At 36.4% G+C, this 16,795-nt stretch overlaps 1 protein-coding gene across 1 annotated transcript in view; it reads right to left on the minus strand.

Annotated features, from left to right (window-relative positions):
• LOC150051205 (EF-hand calcium-binding domain-containing protein 13-like) overlaps positions 1 to 16,795 on the minus strand; it is a 128,065-nt gene that overhangs the window by 13,285 nt on the left and 97,985 nt on the right. The window contains exons 33-40 of the mRNA XM_090351491.1: positions 11,485 to 11,538; positions 10,174 to 10,272; positions 9,272 to 9,325; positions 8,022 to 8,126; positions 6,019 to 6,126; positions 2,237 to 2,335; positions 782 to 832; positions 74 to 154 (exon numbers count right to left, since the gene is read on the minus strand). Of these exons, the coding sequence (XP_090207617.1) occupies positions 74 to 154; positions 782 to 832; positions 2,237 to 2,335; positions 6,019 to 6,126; positions 8,022 to 8,126; positions 9,272 to 9,325; positions 10,174 to 10,272; positions 11,485 to 11,538 (651 nt within the window). The remainder of the gene's footprint in view (positions 1 to 73; positions 155 to 781; positions 833 to 2,236; positions 2,336 to 6,018; positions 6,127 to 8,021; positions 8,127 to 9,271; positions 9,326 to 10,173; positions 10,273 to 11,484; positions 11,539 to 16,795) is intronic.

A 16,795-nucleotide genomic window follows, 5' to 3' on the forward strand; every position in this document is an offset into this window, starting at 1 on the left:
TAAATGAATAAAAAAGATATCTTATGACAATTTATGGATTGTTATAAAACATGCACAAGTGTGAATTACTTACATTCAACTGACACATTCTTCATCAGGTCCTGGCTTCCTCTAGGTAGGAGCTCTTTCCCATCACTAACATCAACCTCTTCTCCTTCAAAAAGTAAAAAAATAAAAATACAAGTAGATAAGAGCAAAACAATAGTCTAAGAAACATACATACACAATTTTATGTCTGACTAGAATTAATTTCCACATGAGCAGGCAAGCACCATGAAACCTACTCAACTGTATCAGTAGTTATTATGAAGATTTAACTTATTGTACCAATTAAAATGTAATTTTCCTATCTCTGATAAAAGTAGGGTAATTTATATAGCAAGAATAAGTTATAAATGTATGTATATATAAATATATGTCAATATGCATGTACTGTAGTATATAGAACCAATTTTTTCATTGTTCTAGTTGTGAAATATCTATGCTTTTATTTTTATTTCAAATTTTTATGTTTAAATTCCAGGTCATTTTTCCCCAAGAGTAATGCACAAAGAAGAGTAGCATCAGCAAAATCTTCATAAAGAAAATACCATCATGAAAGTACACTAGAATTTTGTTGCTCAATGTAGATAATCTATAGTCAAATCCAAGGATATTAAACACAAAATGTTTCACAAGATACATGTGAAAAGGAATAAAAGATGGTGTAAATAGTTCATTAACATATAATTTGGGTAAAGAATCACAAAGTAATGGGAATCTCACATTTGTCACCACTAACCTGATTCAACTTTCACTGCACCTGTTAATTTATAATCAGTCTTCTCTTCAGCTATAAGAAAAACCATAATTGAGAGACCTAAAATGAAAAAGACTCTTAGGAAAGATAACAAATTTAAGAATAGAAATCTGGATGGACATCTACAAAAACACTGCAGGTAACATAACGCTGGGTGATGAAACATTACGCTCTTTTTTCCCCTAAGATTGGAGCATGACACATCATCCACTGTCAAAGGATAAAGAGAGAAAAAGAAAACAACACTGTACTATTGGAAGGGAGGAAATGAAAAAAACATAATTTGTAGATGACATGAGCATGTAAGCAGAAATCTATAAAATTTATTTGAACTGATAAATGAATGAAATAATTCTATAGTATACAAGATCAATATAAAAGTCATATTTTCAGATACTAGCAGTAAACAGTTAGAAAATGAAACGTTAAAATTCCCTATACTCAAGATATAGTAGCCCAAACCTGTAAAACCAACTAGTTGGGAGGTGGAGATTAACAGATTAAAACTCAAGGTAAACTCATATAAAAAGTTAATGAGAACTCCATCTCAATAAGTGGACATGGTGGTATATGCCTGTAATCCGGCTCTGCTAAGGGCATAAATATGAGGATTGCAGTCCAGGCTAGCCTGGGAAAACATTTGAGATACTAAAGCAAAAAGGACTGGGAACTTTTAAGGGGCAGAACATTTGCCTAAAAAACTTAAAGATTTGAATTCAAACCCAGCAGAGAAGGAAGGAAGGAAGGGACGGAGAGAGGAAGGGAGAGAAACATAATAAAAAGAATTATCTAAAAGACATTAACAAGAAAAATAATTGGAAGTAAAATTTAAAAAAAATGTCTTCTTCCCTGAGAACTAAAAACTGAATATAAAAATTAAAAGAAAGATATATTATGTTTGTAGCTATCAATTTTTACCATTTTTTTCCAGTCTTGGGCTTGGACTCAGGGCCTGAGCACTATTCTCGGATTTTCTCAAAGCTAGAACTCTACCACTTGAACCACAGTACCACTTCTGGCTTTTTTCTATGTATGTGGTACCAAGGAATCAAACCCGGGTCTTCGTGCATGTTAGGCAAACACTAACACTAGGCCAAACTCCTGAACCTCAATTCTTATCATTTTCAAATGCCTATTCTCTTAATCTATAAATACAACACTAACTCAGTAGTATGACCATTAGCATGCTCCACAAATCTATAGATAAGATTTTATCTATAGAAAAGTTGCATTATCATTTTCTAAGACATTGACAAAGTGATTCAACTGAAGTCCATAGTATCTTAACTTTTCTGATTCAATCAACAAGACTTGCTTTTGTATTAAGAATAGATTTGATACCTGCAGGTATCAAAGGTATTAGTTTTAGAAGTTCTACTATTTATGTTCACAAGTATGAATCCTCTTTAAAGGCACAGTCATTTCTATAATACTCACTTTGAAGGTTTTCTGTCTGCATTTCTATTTCCTCCTCTGAAAGCTTAATCTCCATTCTTCCCAGAATGCTATCCAAATTATTCACATCAATTTTTTGTCCTTATAGAAGTAATATAAATGAAAAATAAGAAAGATGAAATGTTTACCCAAATGATTTAAAATATATTACAAGTAACATTAATCAGTATTACTGTTATAAAAAAGATACACTATAATCAATGACTTTGTATTATTGTATAACAGTGTATTTTAAGCCCATCGGGACTTTAATTTGATTCCTATTCAAAAACATCAATAAGATAGAGCAAATTAAACCCAGTACTGTTTACCTAATATTCAGGTCAACTTTAGATAGCAAATAGTACTAAGGGGTAATGACTAGAGCTGGAGACAACATGTTTCATTCTGTTAAACAATAAAAAGGCTAGGCCCACTTGGTCACTGTTGTTTCCTGCCTAATAATCCTAGCTATTTGGGAGGCTAAAATCTAAGGATCTTGGTATGAAGACAGCCTGGGAAGGAAGCCTGCATGACTCTTTTCTCCAAGTAATTAAAAAGCTAGAAGAGGAGCTGTGGCCTGAAGTGATAGAGCACTACTAGCCTTGAGCACAAAAAGCTCAGGGACATTACCCAGGCCTTGAGTTCAAACCCCAGAACAGACTTTCCCCACTCCAAAAAAAAAATCTAGCCCCTTCTGCCTGAGTCAAATTTTGTTTCTATCAAGGAATTGCTAGTTCTTCACCTCTGTGTTTGCAGTATATTCTTTAGTTTGGTTTTTCAGTTTAATGTTTCTTTCTTATTTCCACTCTCCTTGTCCCCTATTTGTGTGCTTTGCCTTGACTCTTCCCTGGCCTTCTGTGGTTTTTAGAAACTACAGCAGTGCTTATGATACACAGTTAAATACATTGCTGCTAAAACATTAATTAAGTTTTGAAGATAGTATTTATTTCAATTTAGACCTGAGGTATTTTCGATTTTTCTTTTTATTTTTTATTTGAAAATGCTAAAACAAGAGGGGTTACAGTTACAGAAGTCAGGCAAAGAGTAAATTTCCTTATGGACAATGTTACCTGTTCCCTTGATCTCTTCCAGTTTTCCTTGCATCCCACCCACAACTTGCATAGTTCATGTTCAACACAGTATCCATTGAGTACTAATTGGTTAATTTACCCTTTGTCCCTCCATTTCTGTGCCTCCCTATATACTGCCAAAGACATAGACAAACATGACAAAAAGTAAATAAAACAAAAACAGTTTCCATTTCCATGGAGTTCATTTTAGTATATATTATTTTGTATGATCATATGTACATAGGCATTGTGTCCTTCTGTTCCTCTCCTAAGGGTGTACCTCCTTTGGTCTCACTGTGAGTGAACAACTAGAGTCCTGCATAATATACTCAATGTATTTTAGATATAGCTTCCTCATATGAGAAAAAAATATGCCCCATTTGCTTCTCTGAGCTTGGCTCACCTCATTTAACATGACTTGTTCTAGGCCGATCCATTTCCCTGCAAATGACATAATATTATTTTTCCTAATGGTTGTATAAAATTCCATAGCATATAAGAACCATATTTTTTGGAACCACTCATCTATTGTAGAACACCTGGACTGCTTCTACAACTTGGATCCTGAGAACAGTGCAGCAATGAACAAAGATGTCTTTATGCTATCTTGGTTTATGAAGTGCTGGGTAGATGCCCAGGTGTAATAGGAAAGACCTATATTTAAAATTGAGGGTTTTTTTCCAGTCCTGGAGCTTGAACTCAGAGCCTAGGTACTGTCCTTAGGCTTTCTCAAGGCTAGTGCTCTACCACTTGAGCCACAACACCACTTCTGGCTTTTTCCGTTTATGTGGCACTGAGGCACTGAACCCAGGGTTTCATGCATGCTAGGCAAGCATTTTACCACTAAGCCACATTCCCAGCCAAAAACTGAGCTCTTTTATAAGCCTTTAAAATGTCTTGCTAAAGTGTCAAATTAATAGATTATTTTCATAACTTCCTAAGTCTAAGCACTCCAGAGTGACTCAATGCTGGTTCTGCTCAGATTGGTAAAGTCCCTTTTTCTGAGAATTGTGAATTTCTCTGGAAATCCACAATTTCCATAGTACCCTATAGTTGGACTGATATCTGCCATTCCTCTCAGTAACAGAAAAATGAGATCAAAATTTACAGGCTAATGTGTGAGTCTGTTTACTAACTCCCATGTATTATAGTCTTAAGTTATAGCACAAAAATCATGTCTAAATCAACAACTTTCAAACCATTAAGAGATATTCAATAACAGCGTTCGAATCAAAACTCATCATTTGATCAGTCCATATAGCAAAGTTACAAAGGAGACTGATTAGTTGCTCAGTGAAATACAGCAGTAGACAACAACAAACTTCAGATTCTATTCAGTAAAATTGGTTATTCTTATTTGTCTAAATTTTTTGTGGGTCATAGGGCTTTGAACTTGGTTTGCGCTGTCCCTGAGCTCTTCAGCTCAATGCTACCACCCTACCCTTGAGCCAAGCCCCACTTCCCATTTTCTAGAGGTTAATTGGAATAAAAGTCTCAGATACTTTTTTCCCCAGGCTGACTTTGAACCATGATCCTCAGATCTCAGCCTCTAAGTAGCTAGGATTACAGGCGTGAGCCACTGTACCTGGCTATTTGTCTGATTTTTAAGCCAAATTTCTTAGAAAGCACAATTTTTGTTTACTAATTACTTAGATCAGAACTTTGCTTATTCTTTTTCATAGGTCTCAAAGTTTGACTCAATTATGAGACTCTTTCCTAAAATGTAATATGAGATTATCTGCAGAATTAAAGGTAGAGCAAAAGAAGCTTAAATATACCATCTGAATATGTGAAGAGTGGCAAGGATGAAAATTTAATGTCTTGCATCATTTACTCAACTTTAAAGCTTTCATACAATTCACAGACCTATTATAATCATTCTTTTCAACAGATGGAAGAGACATAGTCTCTCCCAAGTGACATTAAGATTTTTTTCAAAGGCAGTAAAGACATCATTACTTCACAAAATCAGACTTTGCATTTCCCAACAAAACACGAATTGACTCTCAATATTTTTTTTTGCCAGCCTGGGCTTGAGCTCAGGGCCTGAGCACTGTCCTTGGACTTTCTCAAGGCTAGAGCTCTACCACTTGAGCCTCAGCACCACTTCTGGCTTTTTTCTATGTATGTGGTACCGAGGAATCGAACCCAGGTCTTCATGCATGCTAGGCAAGCACTCAACCACTAGGCCAAACTCCCGGCCCAACTCTCAATAATTTTATTAGACAAATAAAACAGAAATTTCTTAACAATATCACTTTCACCTATTGGCATTAAGATAATTACTGTTATAATCATTGTATTCAAACCCTTCCGTGAGACTGCCATTTCTTCTTTGTAATTCTTTCCTTTTCCAATTCTAATACTTTTCTATAGCTTTACTTTCCTCTTAATTCTCACTTTAAATCTTGAGACTCCCTATGGATCAAGGATAACAACCAGTATTCTTATTGACTGTAGAAGACTTCTGAATAAACAAGTGATTTTCAAATTTGAATCAAGTTGTTACATTTGATTATTTTTTCTTAGGATAAAACAATAATGTCTTTTGAAAGTTTACTGAGTGTGAGACCATCCTCTGCCTCAAACAAAAAGGGACAATTTTCCAATTGGATAGGAAATCGAATTGTCATAGAAATTTTCATAAATGAACACATAAGTTCCTCTGAAGAAAGGTGATCTACTAAGTATACTACAATTTGATGTTTTTACCATTCATTAGCTGGTCTTTCACCATTTTCCAGGGGTCTTTATCTTCAGGTTCTATTTCCATGATTTCTGGAACTTTTTTCATGCCACTGGTATCAATCTTCCCTCTTTCTGAAAAGCAAGAAAAAAATAAAGACTTTTAGGAATAGCCTTTATATTGCTATATTCAATGGCTACATGAACAGAGACAGAAACTAGAAACTTGGCCTTTCAGTTTTCCAATAATGACTTGCAAAAATCTGGTAAGAAGCTAAGTTGTTCCTTGAACTTGAAATAATGGTAATGCTGGTTACCTATGTTTGATTCTCTGCCATGACATTCTTTGTCATCTTTTACTAGAATGAAATTTTGTCTTAAGAGTCTGCTGTTCATGTAAAAATAATTTTGTGAGAAAAAACAACCAAAAGCTCATGAAGTAATAATGTTAAAAATCAGTTGTAAATTGTATACATACAGGAAGGACAAGGACTTTAGTTTTCTAGAAGCATCCTACTCTGTGATATTACTTTCCCTATATCACTTGTAACAACTTTATTATCCACTTATTAAGACTATAACAGTAACTTTCTCATAAAATAGAAGAAAAGACTTAGCTTGGATCTAGTAAAAAAAAAAAGTAGCTTTAAAAGAAAAAAGAAAAAATAAGAGTAGAGCTGGACGTTGTGGCTCATGCCTGTAATCCTAGCTACTTAAAGGCTAAGATCTGAGGATCAAGGTTCAAAGCCAGCCTGAGCACAAACAGACCTGAGACTCTTATCTACAATTAACCTCCAGAAAATGGGAAGTGGGGCTTGGCTCAAGGGTAGGGCGATAGCCTTGAGCTGAAGAGCTCAGGGACAGCGCGCCCAGGCCAGTTCTAGCCCCATGACCCAAAAAATAAACAAATAAGAGTAGACCTGTGCTATGAGAAAAGCTTCATACAGAGTTAATTAATTCTTCCTACCATTTTATGCTGAGTATATTTTCAATTTGTAACTCTACCTTTCTCAAATTTCATGTATATTAGCAAAATGTATTAAATAAATGAATGACCAAGTAGTGGCAACTAAGAGAAAAGGTATTCAAGTTTAACCTAAATAAATGCTATCAAAAATAGACGAATCACTGGCAGGGATGTGGCCAGGAGAGATCACTATTACACTGTTGGTGGGAGTGTAAACTCGTACAGCCACTATGGAAATCAGTATGACAAATTCCTCAAAAGACATAGAGCTCCATAATGATCCAGCAATCCCACTCCTTGGCATTTACCCTAATGTCCAGAAACACAGGCATACTAAAGCTACTAGCACAATGATGCCATTGCCTCACTTTTTAACATAGCTAAGATATAGAATCAACCCAGATGTCCCTCAGTAAATGAATGGATCAAGATGTGGTACTTATACACAATGGAATTCTATGCTGCCATCAGAAAGAATGGCATCGCCCCATTTGTAAGGAAATGGAAAGACTTAGAAAAAATCTTAAGTGAAGTAAGCCAGTTCCAAAGGAACACAGGCTCCATTTCCCTCATTTGTAATAATTAATACACATTTAGGATTATCCTAACAGGGTCACAGTAGCTCAAAAGCTGTGTACGTAAGGTCATACAGGATGAATCTAAACAAAATGAACTCTTGGTTAATGAAACAAGAGGTTTATCTTTGTGATTGCTGTTCTTAATGTGAAGTTACTTCTTTTCTCTTTTTTTCTCCATTTATGGTTAATCTCATGAGGTTACTATAACTGAATTTGTATATAGTGTACTGTATATATACTTATTTGTTTATGTGAAATAGGGAAAGGAAAGGGGAAAAACAAAATGACTGAAGGGGATGAGGAGAGGGAAAGGGGGACAAAAATATAAGAAGGGTTATCAAGGTTCGAGAAGTAATGTACCCACTACCTGACGAATGTAATTGTAACCCCTTTACACATTATCCTGACAATAAAATACAATTTAAAAAAACAGTAGCTTCAAATCCCAAATTCTCTCCGGGGTGCAATTCTATTAGGTTACTCACCATCAACTACTAAATCTGAACTTAGATCACTGGGTTCTGTCATTGTAAATTTTAGTGCCATGTTTCCAAGAAAACTGTCAATATCATGGATATCAACTTGTGACCCTATAGAAGAAAGAAAAAGAAACCAAAGAAAAATATAATAAATAATAATTTCCATAGATCACAGTTATCAGTTTCCTCATAAAAATAGAGTTCAAAGACTTCTGTTTAAAGAGGACTTAATGGACTAATATTAATCTCCCCATCCATACTCGACATTGTAAATAAGTCTTTAAGAAAACATGTTGAAAGAGCATGAAGCCCTGGATTTGATTCTTTGGCACCACATACCCAGAAAAAGCTGTAAGTGGTGGTGTGGCTCAAGTGGTAGAGTGCTAGCCTTCAGAATGCCTAAGGACAGTGGTCAGACCCTGAGTTCAAGCCCCAGGACTGATAAAAAGAAAAAGAAAAAGACCTGACACATAACTCAGGCTACTTAGAGAAGCAAAACAGTAACACTAACAATATTTAACATAAACATTTTGAAAAAATAGAGTTGGTCCAGGAGTTTGGCCTAATAGTAGAGTACTTACCTAGCATTCACAAAAACCTGGGTTTGATTCCTCAGTACCACATATATTAAAAAAAAAAAAAAGCTGGGAGTGGTGCTGAGACCCAAGTGGTAGAGCTCTAGCCTTGAGAAAGTCCAAGGACAGTGCTCAGGACTGGCAAAAATAAATAAATAATAAAATAGAGTTTACTTAGTCACCAAATTTCAAGTTACACTTGCTTCCCTCAAATTTTGTTATTTCCACTAACAAAATTAAATAAACCTAAGCTAGCACTGATAGTTCACTCCTGTAATCATAGCTATTCAAGAAGCTGGAGATCTGAGGGTCACAGTTCAAAGCCAGTCCTGTCAAGAAAGGCCATGAAACTCATCTCCAACTAACCAGCAAAAAGCCAGAGGTAGAGTTGTGACTCAAGCAGTAGAGTCTAGCCTTGAGGAAAAAAAGCTCAAGGAAAGTACCCAAGCCCTGTGTACAAGCAAGAAAAGAAGCAAAAATAAATAAAAGGAAGGAAGGAAGGAAGGGAGGGAGGAAAGAAGGAAGGAAGGAAGGAAGGAAGGAAGGAAGGAAGGAAGGAAGGAAGGAAGGAAGGAAGGAAGGAAGGAAGGAAGGGAGGAGAGGTAGGGAGGAATGAGAATGAAATCCTAAAAGCATAACATAAGCACCTCAGTCTGGCTTCTTAATTTGAAAATCACTTACCTCTTATAGTTTCCACACAACTCATCAACTTATTCGTATCTATTTTCCCATTAGCTGTAAGAAAATACATAATTCAGGTCAAGGAAAGCTATGATATCAAAGTAATAAAAGATGTCTTAAGTACATAAGGGTAAACCATAAAATAATTTGCTCCTAAAATGTGTCTATTTTCTAAAAATAACATCAGGTTCAGCACCTGAGACAATTATAGATACCAATTAGGCTAAAGCAAAGCACTTCACTAACTTGTATTTTTTCCAAAACTCATTTTCCCCTCTTTCTCCTATATATCTCTCTTCCTCCTCCTATTTCCTATAGGTCTTCTTCCATACATACATCTTTTTGGTGGTGGTGGTGGTAGTCATGGGTCTTGAATTCTGGGTCTGGGAGCTATCCCTAAGCTTTTTTTGCTCAAGGCAAGTGCTCTACCACTTCAAACCACAGCCCTACTTGTGGGAGTTTTTTTGTAGTTATTTGAAGATAAGAGTTGTATGGAGTTTCCTGCTCAGACTGGCATCAAACTGCAATCCTCAAATCTCAGCTTCCTGAGTGGCTAGGATTATAGGCATGAGTCATGGGAGCCTGGCAACCCAAACATCTTGAAGGGATGAAAAGTAATCTTAAGCATTCCTCAAACCTGATGACAAAACTTATGGTTTACTGGCCTGAGTACATTTTAAATGAAAATTTACATATTCTGAACGTTATTGCACATAAAATTATGGATAATTTTTACCTATATTTATAAATTATCTAATATAACATGAATTATTAGACAATGCACATTTTAAGGATATAATCATAAGTCTTTCAAGACTATTGATGCTTTTGGTGCTGAATATAACTCCCTGGATAACCCTGAAAACAGTCTTGAAAGCTAATCTAATATTTGAAATGCTTACCATCAATACGAAGTAATTTCTCTAGCTCCAGTGGTTCTCTAGGTGTGAGCTCTATCCCCATATTTTTTATGACATTTTCCAGGTCACTGAAGTCAACTTCTTCAAAGTAAAAAATAAAGATGATAATTTTTGTTTTCGTCTTTTGTTTGTTGTGATACTGGGTTTGACTATAACTTACACACATCCTTCCATATCCCTTAAAGCATTCCTATATTACTTATAAGACCTAATGGAATATACTGTATTGTTTCAAATAATAACAATAAAATATCTGTTTGTTCAATACAGATGCAATATTGTTCCAAATATGGTTGAACCTGCAGATGGGGAGGCCATGGATATGAAGGGGTAACTGGAATTACCTCCAAAAGTAGCAAGGAATTGACCATAAAGTCCATAAAGGATTTTCAGGATTACTGTCAATTGTCTATAAAGATGGTATGTTAAAAGACAGTGTGATCCATAGGATGAAGCAAAATGAAAAGACCTCCAGGATATGCAAACAAGAGCCATATAATGTGTGATTGTTGTTCTATGTTATTACTAATCTCTTTTGTTGTCCATTGGTTATTTTCATATTTTATAGTATCTTACCTTGTTATCTGGTATATGGTTATACATTTATTTGTTTATTTGAAATGGGATAAGGAAGGGGGAAAACAAAATGAGGGTAGGGATCAGGGGAGGGAAATGGGAACAAAAACATGAGAAGGGGTATCAATGTTTGTGAAGTAATGCACCTTCTATCTGGCAAATATAACTGTAACCCTTCTATTAATTACAATTAAAAAAGAAAAAAGAAATCTAGAATAATGTCAGGAGTAATACAGATGTGTAAGCGTTTAATAGAAGATTCGATTGATGATGATAGAACCAGAATAGGAAAAAAAAGAAATGCACCCATTACCTGACTTATGTACCAGTACATCACCTTAAAATAAAAAATAAAATCACAATAAAAATTAAAAAATAAAAAAAAGACAATGTGATCTGGGTGCTGATGACTCATGCCTATCATCCTAGCTACTCAGAAGGCTGAAATCTGAGGATCATGGTTTAAAGCCAGCTTGAGTAGGAAAGCCTATGAGACTCATCTCCAAATAACTACCAAAAGGCCAGGATCTGAGCTGTGATGCAAAATGGTAGTGCGCTAGCAATGTGGATGTGTTTACTTTGTGATCATAAGCTGAACACACACGATTATGTAATATAATGATCACATGTCATACTTCAATAAAATATTTATCATAGAAAAAATATAGTATAGGATAAAAAATTTGAGCCTTAAATTAACAGTAATTTTTCACTAACCTGAAGTAACTTCTCCTGTATCTGCCAATGGTTTCAGATCAGTCTCTGCTTTAGCTATAATATACAAATTCAAGGAAAATGTTTTCAAGGTAATGATTCATAAACTAAAGTTTATTATGCATTATTTATTTCCTTATAGTCTATTTAATCATGCAATTCTTAGTTTCCTAGGATTTTTGGTAAACTGGCCCTTGACCACTAAAAAAATCTAGCCCTGGGGACTATACTTTTTTATTAAACATGATAGAAAATACCATTCAAGTATTAATTCTCTTAATACCCTCAATTCTAGCAATATATAGAATCTTCCAAGTGAGTCTCTCAGGTTAAAGGGAAAAAAGACTATTTTTTATTCTGTGTCTAAACACAGACTTCAGTTCTCTGTGGCATTCAGAATTGCTGTAGATAAATAATTACAATGTGCCAGAAATACATTAGTTCCACATACAAATGAGGCCTTGCTTTTTCTTAAGAAATCATCCCATTAATACCTATGTGCCGGGGCCAACCGGCAGCAAACCAGGGTTCGCAGATTGGGGTTCCTGAAATAGGGGGCAAGGACTAGGAAGAAATAGAAGAGAGACAGACACACCGGGTCCGGGATGTCCGCAGTCCAGGTAAAGACTGCCGTTTATTTTTCACTCCCCTTCTTCCCTTCTCCAGACTCAAGGAACTTCCAGGTGTTACATTCATATGGTAAATCTCAGGTCATTTAAACAGAATAAGGCCAGAAAACAATAAGACAATAAAGCCATTGTCTGATGCAAATCAAGGTACAGTTTGATCCCACTCTGGCTCCCAACACCTATGTATTCACTCAGTCATGCATTTTCACAGTCATTTATTCATAACTCATTCAACATTTATGGCATATCTACTTATATGTCACATACTTTTAGGTATTGACTATAAAAAGATAAATAATATATCCTTTCTTATATTAAACTTAAATATCAAAAGACAAGATAGTCAAACGTAAAATACAATCAAAATGTGGAAAATGCAATGGAAAGTAATACACAATAGTGGAAACACAGAGAAGAGAAATCCAATAAAAAATAAATTATGGCATAAAAGAAATGCAAGTCAAAACAACTCTAAGATTCCACTTCACTCCAGTTAGAATGGCCAAGATCAAGAAAACTAATAACAACAGATGCTGGAGGGGATGTGGCCAGGAGGGATCACTACTACACTGTTGGTGGAAGTGCAAACTCGTTCAACCACTATGGAAAGAAGTATGTCAGTTCCTCAAAAGACTAAACATAGAGCTCCCCTATGACCCAGCAGTTCCACTACTAGGCATTTACCCAATTGTCCAGAAACAAGGACATACTATAAATCCACTAGCACAACGATGTTCATTGCAGCACTATTTACCATAGCAAAGATATGGAACCATCCCAGATGTCCTTCAGTTGATGAGTGGATCAACAAGATGTGGTATTTGTACACAATGGAATTCTATGCTGCTGTCAGAAAGAACAACATCGCCCCATTTGTAAGGAAATTTGTAAGTGAAGTAAGCCAGACTCAAAGGAACATAGGCTCAATGGTTTCCATTTGTCATAATCAGTAGAAACCTTGGGCTCTCATAGCAGAGATTTGCACTAAAGAAAAACCTAGATACATAAGGCCATACAGTATGATGCTAAATGAAAGGACCTCCAGGATATAGAAACAAAAGCCATATAATGAGTGATTGTTGTCGTTAATGTACTATGTTATCTCTCATCTCTTTTACTGTCCCTTGGTTATCTCATATTGTTACAGTATTTCACTTTGTTATCTGATATATTGGGTATATGCTTATTTGGTTATTTGAAATTGGATAAGGAAGGGGGGAAAACAACATGAGGGGTGAGGGGGAGGGGGAGGGAAATGGGGACCAAGACATGGGAAAGGGTATCAATGTATGTGCACCTTCTATCTGGTGAATATAATGTAACCCTTCTATTAATTACAATAAAAAATATATGGAAAAAATTTTAAAAAATAAATTATACTAGGGAAAGATTGATACATGATTGTAATCCTAGCTACTGAGAAGGCTGAGATCTGAGGACTGTCAACTCCAGGACATCTAGGCTATTTCTATAATTGTGCTATTTTGAATACTGCAGAAATGAACATGGATATGCAAATGTCTTTGACTTGTAAGTTTCCAGGTAGATGCCCCAGAGTGGTATATCTGGGAAGTACAGTGTGATTCTTGTATTTGGTTTTGTTAATGTGATATAGTATGTTTATTGATTTATGCATATTCAACCAGACTTGCATCTCTGAGATAAAACTTGCTAGATCATAATGTATAAATTTTTTTCCCAATCGTGGAGCTTCACCTCAGCACCTGAGCACTGTCCTTGAATTTTCTCAGAGTCAGAGTTCTACCACTTGAGCCACAGCACCACTTCCAGGATTTTCTATCTATGTGGTACCAAGGAATCAAATCTGGGTCTTCATGCATGCTAGGCAAGCACTCTTCCACTAGGCTAAACTCCAAGCTCCATAATATATAATTTTTTGACTACTTGTTGAATTCTCTTGGCAAGTATATTATTGAGGAGCTTTGCATGTATTTTCATCGGATAGATTGGTCTATCGTTCTCTATTTAGTTTGGATCCTGGTTTGGGGATGAATGTGATATTTGCTTCATAAAATGTGTTTAGTGGTGATCCTTACATTTCTACCTCATGGGAAAGCTCGAGGAGAACTTGTGTTAGTTCATCTTTAAATGTCTTGCAGAATTCAGCTGTGAATCCATTGGGATCTGGACTTTTCCTCCATCTTATTGCTTCTTATGGGTCTGTTTAAGTGGTTTATATCTTCTTGGTTCAGATTAGGCAGCTTGTATATCCATATTTTTATACATATCTTCTAGATTTTCCATCTTAGGTATAGATTTTCCATCCTGGGTATCGATTTTGAATGTAATCCCTCATAATCTTTTGGGTTACTTGGTTTTTTGTGATATTATCTTCGGCAACTGAACTTTTGTTGACTTAAGACTCCTCTCCTTTTGACCCGAGGGGAGTGAAAGACTCCCCACCACCGTGGAGCACCCACAGACAGACGCAGAGGAGTGAGTAATACAGCGCATCCCCAAACACATCAGGAAAGCTGAGCGGGTGCCAAGCAAGAGAACTTAACTCAGACCCCAACACCCCTCCCGAGAAAGACTGGAGGGAGCAGGGGGGCAAGGAATTTAGAATCCTGTCCCTCCCCTCAACAGCCCCCTCCCTCAGGCCATTGACTAGAGATTGACAGGCGGGCTACCCATAAGACCCAGCACCCCAACAAGGGAGGTGGGGCTGATCCAACTCCCACTCTACTCCCAAGCTCCTTGAGCTGATTCAAAACTTTGGAAGGGTAGCAGGCTATAAAATCAACCCTCAAAAATCAACCGCCTTCCTTTACACCAACAGTGAGAGGAACGAGGCAATAATCAGGAAAGAAACTCCTTTCACAATAGCCTCAAAGAAAATAAAGTACCTAGGAATTAGCTTAACTAAGAATGTAAAGGACCTTTTTGACGAAAACTTTAAAACCCTAAAAAAGGAAATTAAAGCAGAACTAAGGAAATGGAAAAACCTCCCATGCTCCTGGATTGGAAGAATCAACATTGTGAAAATGACAATCTTGCCAAGAGCTATCTACAAATTCAATGCAATACCCATCAACATCCCAATGTCATTCTCTAAAGAAATAGAAGAGGCAATCCAAAATTTCATATGGAATAATAAAAGACCCCGTATAGCAAAAACACTTCTTAGCAGAAAGAACAGCGCTGGAGGAATTTCAATTCCAAACTTTAGACTCTATTACAGAGCTATAATTCTCAAAACAGCTTGGTACTGGCACAGGAACAGGCCTGAAGACCAATGGAATAGAACTGAGGACCCAGATATTAAACCACAGACCTATGGCCACCTAATCTTTGACAAGGGAGCCAAAAAAATAGAATGGAAGAAAGACAGCCTCTTCAACAAGTGGTGCTGGCAGAACTGGTTAAGCACCTGCAGAAAACTAAAGCTGGATCCTTCTTTGTCACCTTGCACTAGAATTAACTCCAAATGGATCAAAGACCTGGAGGTAAAAGCTGACACACTGAAAACTCTACAGGAAGGAATAGGAGATACACTAGGCCTCCTTGGCACAGGTCGAAACTTTCTTAATAAGGACCAAGAATCACAACAAATCAGAGAAAGGCTGGATAAGTGGGACTGCATTAAACTGCAGAGCTTTTGTATGGCAAAGGACATAGCTAGTAAACTAATCAGGAAGCCTACAGAGTGGGAGAAAATCTTCACCAACCAAACAACCGACAAAGACCTCATATCTAAAATATATCAACAACTCAAAAAATTGAATCACTCCAAAACTAACCTCCAAAGTAACAACCATCCCATTAAAAAATGGGCCAAAGACTTAAAGAGAGTCTTCTCTGAAGAAGAAACAAAAATGGCCTATAGACACATGAAGAAATGCTCAACATCTCTGGCCATAAAAGAAATGCAAATCAAAACAACTCTAAGATTCCACCTCATTCCAGTTAGAATGGCCAGGATCAGGAAAACGAATGACAACAGATGCTGGAGGGGATGTGGCCAGGAGGGATCACTACTACACTGTTGGTGGGAGTGCAAACTCGTTCAACCACTATGGAAAGCAGTGTGGCAGTGCCTCAAAAGGCTAAACATAGAACTCCCCTATGACCCAGCAATTCCACTACTTGGCATTTACCCAACCACTCAGAAAAAAGGACATACTAAACCCACTAGCACAACAATGTTCATTGCAGCACTATTCACCATAGCAAAGATATGGAACCAACCTAGATGTCCCTCAGTTGATGAGTGGATCAACAAGTTGTGGTATTTGTACACAATGGAATTCTATGCTGCTGTCAGAAAGAATGACATCGCCCCATTTGTTAGGAAATGGAAAGACTTAGAAAAAATCATATTAAGTGAAGTAAGCCAGACTCAAAGGAACTTAGGCTCAATGGTTTCCCTCATTCGTCATAATCAGTAGAAACCTTGGGCTCTACTAGCAGAGATTTGCAATAGAGCAAAATCTTGATACATAAGGACATATAATGTGAAGCTAATTGAAAGGACCTCCAGGATAGTGAAACAAAAGCCATATAATGAATGATTGTTGTCCTTAATGTACTATGTTGTCTCTCATCTCCTTTGCTGTCCCTTGGTTATCTCATATTGGTATAGTATCTCACTTTGTTATCTGATATATTGAATTCATTTGTATTTGGATATTTGAAATTTGATAGGGAAGGGGGGAAAACCAAGA

Source organism: Megascapheus bottae, chromosome 17 (assembly GCF_031878675.1).
Source record: "Megascapheus bottae isolate mThoBot1 chromosome 17, mThoBot2.hap1, whole genome shotgun sequence".
Classification (NCBI taxonomy): domain Eukaryota; kingdom Metazoa; phylum Chordata; class Mammalia; order Rodentia; family Geomyidae; genus Megascapheus; species Megascapheus bottae.